At 42.2% G+C, this 8,360-nt stretch overlaps 1 protein-coding gene across 4 annotated transcripts in view; it reads right to left on the bottom strand.

The window, feature by feature from the left end:
* Window positions 1–6,038: 6,038 nt before the first annotated feature.
* PGBD2 (piggyBac transposable element derived 2) overlaps window positions 6,039–8,360 on the bottom strand; it is a 36,355-nt gene continuing 34,033 nt past the window's right edge. For all 4 annotated transcript variants that reach the window (XM_053218448.1, XM_015071762.3, XM_053218458.1 and 1 more), the window contains one exon: window positions 6,039–8,045. In XM_053218448.1, coding sequence (XP_053074423.1) covers window positions 6,284–8,045 — 1,762 coding nt within the window. In that variant the 3' untranslated portion in view covers window positions 6,039–6,283. The remainder of the gene's footprint in view (window positions 8,046–8,360) is intronic.

Genomic DNA, 8,360 nt, shown 5'->3' with positions numbered 1-8,360 from the left:
AAAAGGGAAGGGCTGGAGAAGGTGCAAGGCCTTAGGACATGTTTACACAGCTGAATGTGAGGCGGCTACAGCTTGGCTTTGGCTCCTAAGGAATGCCTAGAGTCATTAACATTGCCCAGGGCCGGATTCTCCTTCACACCTGACCCTTCCTAGTGTTATAGAAACCAATTAACTTGAAATTCAACCTTGAAAAGCTAAACTATTAGATTGATTAACACACTTGCTTAGCTGACTTTATGCACACAGTCTTTAGGAATTATCCTAATAAAAAGAGGTTTCATTCTGGAGTCAGGGCCTCATTCAGACTGGAGTATGAGGACCTTCACTTAACTGCACTTTGTGTGCGGACTCATCTTTGTGACTCCGGCCATACTTCCTGCAACAACAGAGTTAGAACAAATGATTTTAAAATTTGTATTGAACCAGAAAAGACCCCAAATAACCAAAGTAATGTTGAAAAAGAAAACCAATGTTGGAGGCATCACACTTCTGAACTTCAAGCTGTATTACAAAGCTGTAATCATCAGGATGGTATGGTACTCGCACAAAAATAGACACATAGATCAATGGAACAGAATAGGGAACAAAGAAATGGTTCCACAAATGTATGCCCAATTAACCTTCAAAAAGTAGGAAAGGATATCCAAAGGAAAAAAAGAAGTCTCTTCGGCAAATTGTTTTGGGAAAACTGAACAGGGACATGCAGAAGACTGAAGCTGGACCACTTTCTTACACCATACACAAAAGTAAATTCAAAATGGATGAAAGACCTAAATGTGACAGGAAACCATCAAAATCCTAGAGGAGAAAACAGACAGCAATCTTCTTTGACCTTGTTATGCCCAGAATTCTTGATCCCCGAAGACCACCAGGGAGCCAAGTCCGATGCAAAAGCAAAGAGCCTTTATTCAAGCTAGCTTGAGCTCAATCCCCTAAATGCATCGACGCAGCGGTGAGATGCCGGAGAGAGAGAGCGTGTTTCAAAAGCACAAAGGTTTTATAGGGATCTAGGGGCAGTTGAGGGGGGGTGATGGTCGTGGCCTTAGCTAATTGGCTGGGGAAGGGTCAGAGTCCCTTTGCACAGGTTGCTGGGTGTGGTTTGAATGGGAAGTTTGAACGGGTGAGCAGGAAGTTACTCAAGGGGAGGAGGCGTGGTCTGAGGTTTGAGCAGGAATTTCTTTCCGTGGTTTTTCCGGAAAGGGAGCCATGTTGGGGACATAGTCACTCAAGATGGAGGACACAGAACAAAATGGAGTCGGCCGGTCTAGGTCTACTCTTTCAACCTCAGTCACAGCAACTTCTTATGTCTCTGGAGGCAAGGGAAACAAACCCAAAAGTGAATTATTGGGACCTCATCAAGATAAAAAGCTTCTGCACAGAAAAGGGAACAATCAAGATAACTAAAAGTAACCTGACGGAATTGGAGAAGATATTTTCAAATGTGTAATTGGGTGAAAGGTTGTATCTAAAATCTATAAAGAACTTATCAAACTCAACACCCAAGAAACAAATAATCCAGTGAAGAAATGGGCAAAAGACATGAACAGACACTTTTTCAAAGAAGTCATCCAGATGGCTAATAGACACATGAAAAGTCACAATCTGGTGCAGCCTTTCTGGAAAATAGTATGGAGGTTCCTCAACAAAATTAAAATAAAAATGAAGTATTGGGACCTCATCAAAATAACCTTCTGCACAGTGAAGGAAACAACAAAACTAAAAGGTAACTAATGGAATGGAAGAAGATATTTGGAAATGAAATATCAGATAATGGGTCAGTATCCAAAATGTATAAAAAACTTACCAAACAACGCCCAAAATCAAATAATCCAGTGAAATGGGCAGAAGACATGAATAGCCACTTTCCAAACAAGACACCCAGATGGCTAACAGACACATGAAAAGATACTCAACATCACTCAGCATCAGGAAAATACAAAGCAAAACCACAGTGAGACACCAGTCAGAATGGCTAAAATTAACAACTCAGGAAACAATAGATATTGGCGAGGATGAGGAGAAAGGGCGACCTTTTTGCATTCTCAGTGGGAATGCAAACTGATGTGGCCATTCTGGAAAACAGTGTGGAGGTTCCTCAAAAAACTAAAAAAAGAACTACCCTACAACCCAGCAATTTCATTATTAGGTATTTATCCAAACGATAGAAATATGCTGATTTGCAGGGGCACAGGCACCCTATTGTTTATAGCACTAGTATCAACAATTGCCAAATTACAGAAAGAGCCTAAATGCCCATCAATTGACCAATGGCAAAGAAGATGTGGTATATATATGCAATGGAATACTACTTGGCAATGAAAAGGAATGAAATCTTGCCATTTGCAATAAGGCAAGGATGGAACTAGAAGGTATTATGTTAAATGAGATCAGTAGAGAAAGACAAATATCATATGATTTCACTCATGTGGAATTTAAGAAACACAACAGATAAGGAAGAAGGGGGGGAAAAGATAAAAATACAAAGAGAGATGAAACATAAAAGACTCAAATACAGAGAACAAACTGAGGGTTGCTTGAGGGGAGGTTGGTGGGGATGGGTTAAATGGCTTACAGGCAGGGGTGCCTGGGTGGCTCAATTGGTTAAGTGTCCAACACTTGATTTTGGCTCAGGTCATGATCTCATGATTCATGAGATCAAGCCCCATGTTGGGCTCTGGGTACTGACAGTATGGAACCTGCTTGGGATTCCTACCCCCACCCCCTCTGTCCTTCCCCTGCCAATGTTGCCCTCTTTCTCTCTCTCAAAATAAATAAACTTTAAAAAAATGCGTGATAGGCATTAAGGAGGACACTTATTGGGAGGAGCACTGGATGCTATATGTAAGTGATCAATCACCGGGCTCTCCTGAAACCAACACTACACTGTAGGTTAACTAACTTGAATTTAAATAAAGTTTAAAGTAATTCTTCCAGAACTGTTTTATTGTTCACAAACTCCTATAGCTTTTGCTAAGGAGTTTTGCTAAGAATCTACAGATTCTTAGAATCTCTTCAGATATCCTTCTGTTCTGAATGATAGTCTTGCCGGAGGAAGTATTGTTGGTTGCATATTTTTCACATTTAGCACATTAAATATATCATATCACTCCCTTCTGGCCTTCCAAGATACTGTTGACTTGTCTGCTTCTAACCTCATGTGTCTACCCTTGTAGGTTAAGGACCTTTTGTCTTTAGCTGCTTTCAGAATTCTCTTTATCTTTGCATTTTGCAAGTTTCATTATATGTCGTGGTTTTGACCTGTTTTTGTTGATTTTGAGGGGAGTTCTCTGTGACTCTTGGATTTGAATGCCTGTTCCTTTCCGAATATCAAGGAATTTCTCAGCTATAACTTATTCAAATAAATCTTCTTTCACTTTTCCCTGCTATTCTTTGACTCTTATGAGATAGATATTATTGCACTTTGTAGAATCACTGAGTTCCCTAAGTTTATATTTGTGATCTAATAGTTTTATTCCCCTCTCCTTTTCTGGCTCATTATTTTCTATAATTTTACCTTCTGTATCACCTATTCAATCCTCTGCTTCTTTCATCCTCGTTGTAATTACACCCAGTCAGTTTTGATCTCAGTTATAGCATTATTCATTTCAGACTGACTAGTTTTTAGCTCTTTTACCTCTACAGCCATGGTTTCTCTGGAGCCTTCTATTGTTTTGTTTTGTTTTGTTTTAAGTCCAGCTAGTTATGACTGTCGTTCCAAATTCTCCTTCAGATATATTACTTATATCTGTTTTGAACAAATCCATGCCTGTGGTTTCTTCTTGATCTTTCTTTGTGGAAGAATCATCTTGTCATTCTGTCTAGGTTTCTGTTTTTGGTGTGTTATGAAAGTTTGTTAGGCTTCCTGTTCCTGGATATAATACTATATTAAGAAGCGTTATACACTCTCCAGGGCCTTGTACTTCAGGAAGTGTTTCTGGTGTATGGTGTGTGCACTATACATCTCCTGTTGTGATTTGGCTGCTCTTTCCCCCAGGTCAGTCCTCTGTAGAGTTCCTCCTTACCTGTAGCGGGGAGTGTTTCGACCTTTAACCAGGTGTGCTTTTGACTTATTAAAATAAGCCCGATTTAAAAAACAATACAAGTTAACGAAAACAAAAAGGCCTTATCCAAAAAAAAAGGTATAGCAATCAAAAAAAAAAAACAAAAACAAAAACAAAAAACCCAAATACACAGACAAAATACTATAAGCTGAATTCAAGAATAAAAAAAAGAAAAAGAAGTCAGTTTCAGAACATGAGAAAAGGAAACAAAAAAACTATAGGCCTGATAAAAAAAAAAAAAAAAAAAAAAAGGCCTCTTCTTGTTTCCAGCATAACTGATGCTGATGCTTTGGAGCACTCTATGATCATTAGACTTAGTGCATGTGGGGGAGCCTGTGTTGTTCCTCTGGGGGAAAAGCCCAGTGCACTGGCTCACAATCAGAGCTGCCCCTGTAAGATAACCATTGTAGGGGCCAGGGGGCCAGGCTTTGGTATAGGTAGCTGTAGCCTCAATTAGGAGTGCTGTGTATGATGGGCTGGTGTGATGGGCTGGTGGGTGGGGGTAGACGGTACCATACCACTCTCTTTTCCCCAGGCAGAAAAGATGGAACCTGCAGCTGTTCAGGTAGCCCTCACAGACAAGCAACCAATCTCCTCTCCTGTGACCCATGGTTCATCAGATTCTTCCTTCCCCTTACCCTTTTGTGCCTGGGCCATCAACTTGCCTGGTGCCACAGCTCTCCAGTGTTTTATCTATGGCATACAACTGGGATTCCCAACTCTCAAATTTTAAAGGACCAGGCAAGGCACAGACCCGCTCCCCCACTGCAGAGGAGAGCTTCACAGCACTGCATCTGGTACTGTTCTGTCCCAGAAAAGCAGTCCCATGGCCATCCTGGTGCCTAGAGTTTATGGTGAAGCACAACGAAAAGCTACAACCACTTCATCCACCCTCTGCATGTGCCCCTGTCCCTTGCTGTTGAATACATGTTCAAAGGTGCCAGCTGGGTCTTTTGTCCTTGGAAAGGCATTATAGTCTCTTCCAAATACACTTGGGGAAAAAGAACTTTCTCTCCCAGTGAGACCAAAGGAATCTTTGCACCACACTGTCCACTGTCTGCTTTTGGGCTTCCCCTCCTTCTCCCCAGGAGCACTGCTGCCCATCCAGATCTATTACAGCAAACAGCACAGACTTCCAAAAACTCAGAATTTCACCTCCACTGTTTGCAAAACCTTGGGATATTCAGTTCCTCACAATTCCCCCATCAATGGTTTTGGGGGATTGCTTTCCTTATGCGAATCTGACACACTACTCTCTCCCCACTTCCCTTTCTCCTCTCTGCAAGTAGGACTTCCATCCCTTCTGCAGCACCATGGCTTTTCTCTCCCCCAAATCTCCTCTCCACACCTGCCATGTTCTCTCCCTCAAATTATGCAGACTGTTCTTTTAATCCTCAGGTCAATTTCCTAGGTGTTTAAAATGATTTGATGTTGATTGAGCTGTGTTTGAGGGACTTAGACTAGCCCAGGTTCCCCTTACTACACCACCATCTTAACTCCTCCCCCCTTATAAAATTAGAATTTAAATCAATGGGAAAATGTAAATATTTTAATAAATGATGCAAACCATTGCTTAAGGGGGAAAAACCAGATACCTATCTTACACTAGTTATAAAAATGAATTCCATAAGGATATACTTGTATTAGGAAAATATTTTTATCAAGGAAATACAAAGTCTACAAATCTAGCCCTCTGGATAAACACAAAGCTGATTATCTATTCCTAAACAGCTTGCTAGTGTTAAAGTGAAATAACTATGATTAAAATCTCCTTCATCATATTGATACCATACTTACATACTATTGTCTCATCTTATGTTAAAACCAATAGTATACAATTATAAAACCTTTTTACTATTCATGAAAGTTTCTCTAAAGTTTTTGGTTCTATTTGATTTTCCTAACTAGGACTCATCTATCACCCACAGGAATCACCCACAGGGGCCCATTATTTGAAATAAGTAACAGTATAATCTATAGATTTACAAACATCTATAATTACCAATATAAATATTAATTTGTTACATGTAGGTATCACAGAAGACAATAAAAAGATAACTGTAATGGAGGTGGGTAGAAAATACAAGACCAAATCATTAGCGATTCAGGTGTTGTTTTTCCAACACAAATAAAACACAAGTGCTCTATCTGCTTTATGAAATTAGCTGTAAACATTTCATTATAAACCAAACATCCACAGGGCTCCCTCTGTCCATTCTGCATCACCGAATGTGGTACTCCCTGAAACACTTGGCATGGACACCCTTCTGGCATTTCTCGCAGCGGGTGTTGGTCTGCGAGTGGCAAAGGGCACACCGAGTCCTCTTGTCCTGGTGGACGATCCAGTGACCAATCATGTCAAAGCGGCTCTCAGTTTCCAGCCGTCTGCTTCGCCTCCCTTGGGAGGACATGTCAGCATTGCTCTCTAGGTACACACAGGCCACATATCTCCGGAAGGCCAGGAGGTCTACCTGGGCATCATGGCTGCAGATCCTGTGTAGTTGCCAAGCATTATTGAGGGCAGCATCAATGACATAGCCAATGAAGCTTGAGTACCACTTCATGCCCCGGATCTTTACCTTGTATTTGGCAATATTCTGGTCCATCCGGCTGACACCCCCCACTTTCTCCTGGTACAGCTTCACCAGGGATGGTTGATGGACTTGGGTCCGTGTTTTGGCTATTCCTGAATGATGGCTGGTCAGCTCCACTGGCTCTATGCCCACAGCATTAGAGCAGATGTTAACCACACTGCTATCATGCCAGCGGCACACGATAATCTCCTCACTCTCATCAACTTTATAATCAAATGAACCCCTCTTCATTTTCTTAAGTTCTTTGGGATCTTTGAGGGGACATCGCTCAGTCCTGTATTCACGAACAGTTCCTGTGGCCTTCACCCCCTTTTTCCTCAAAATGGACATGAGTTTGACACTTGTAAAAACCTTGTCAAAAAATATGTGGTATGGCAAACAGCCACGCTCCTGAAGAGCATCCACAAATTTTACCACCATACTACCTCCTAAGTCTAAGCCCCTGTCTGACTTGGTGAACAGTGTGCCCTGTGAGGGCTCAAACCACACCAGATAGCCCCTGCTGGTTGTCCCACACCAGATCTTGTAGCCCAGACGCATGGGTTTCCCTGCTGGCAGCTGCTTGGATCCCCGGTGTCCAAAGTATTCACACATGGACTCACCAAAGCTGTAGAACTCTTCCAAGGGTGCGTGCTTCTGGAAATTGCAATTCATTCGGACAATGAGAGGCCTGACCTTGGCAAACCTATCACTTTCATCCAGCTCATTATTATCCGCAAAATGCAGGTATGAAAAGATCAGTTCAAATCTGTCCCTTCTAATTGCATCAGCCACAAGATGATGATGTGAATCAGGAGATGTTTCCCAAAACATCCTTCTCCTTGGATAGGATATATACCCACTTAAAATCAAAATTCCCAAAACACACTTTAATTCCTGGGCTGTGAGCCCAAGGTTGACATTTTTTTGCCAAGCATAACGATTGGTTTCATTAACAATAAAATTAATAGTTCCTTCATCAAAAAACAACTCAAATAGGCCTACAGGACTCAGTTCCTGGCTTTTGAGATCCTCTATATGGGGATCTGATGGAGTCCAGCTGCGGAAGTTGGGTTGGATATCTCTTTTGATCCAAACACGCTGAGGTTCCACTACTGCCTTCTGCCTCTTCATGGCTGGTGGTGGCTGCAGGTCGTCATCCTCCTCCTCAGTGCCAGAGTCCTCAGGTACAACAGAGGCATGCAGCACACTACCGGGCACATGGGAGCCTCGCTGGCCATCTTCATCACCTGAGTCCTCATCAGTGAAATCCCCTGAGGCATTGTCAGGTGGCGCAATGAAGATCTCTTCCCTGCGGTGGCTAGGACCCTCCTCCTCCAATGCATTCAGAACCTCAAGTAGCTTCATGGACTTGAGCTTTGAACTGGCATCTCTCCCAACAGTGGGATTGCTGCAATGACAGGAAACGAAATAAAGCGAGGCCACACAGGAGACAGTGTTTCAGCAGAAAACTCTGTTAAAGCATCACCTGAGAGGAGGGCGCTCCCACTGCAGACCAGCTGAGCTTGAACCACATTTTGGAACCAGTACCACCAGGCACAGTACCAGTTAAGGGAATTTTCCAAACATAGGTTACTCTTTCAAGTGCAAAAGTATTTTAATGATAGGAGGCATTCTAAAGAGAAGTTCCAGGGGGAGGAGGTAAGATAGAGGAGAAATAGGGGAACCCTGAGCTTTCTCACCCCCCAAACACAGCTCTACCGAG

Source organism: Acinonyx jubatus, chromosome A1, assembly GCF_027475565.1.
Source record: "Acinonyx jubatus isolate Ajub_Pintada_27869175 chromosome A1, VMU_Ajub_asm_v1.0, whole genome shotgun sequence".
In the NCBI taxonomy this organism is placed as follows: Eukaryota; Metazoa; Chordata; class Mammalia; order Carnivora; family Felidae; genus Acinonyx; species Acinonyx jubatus.
The sequence above is the reverse complement of the archived record's forward strand: the minus strand, read 5'-3'. Positions and strand labels throughout refer to the sequence as shown.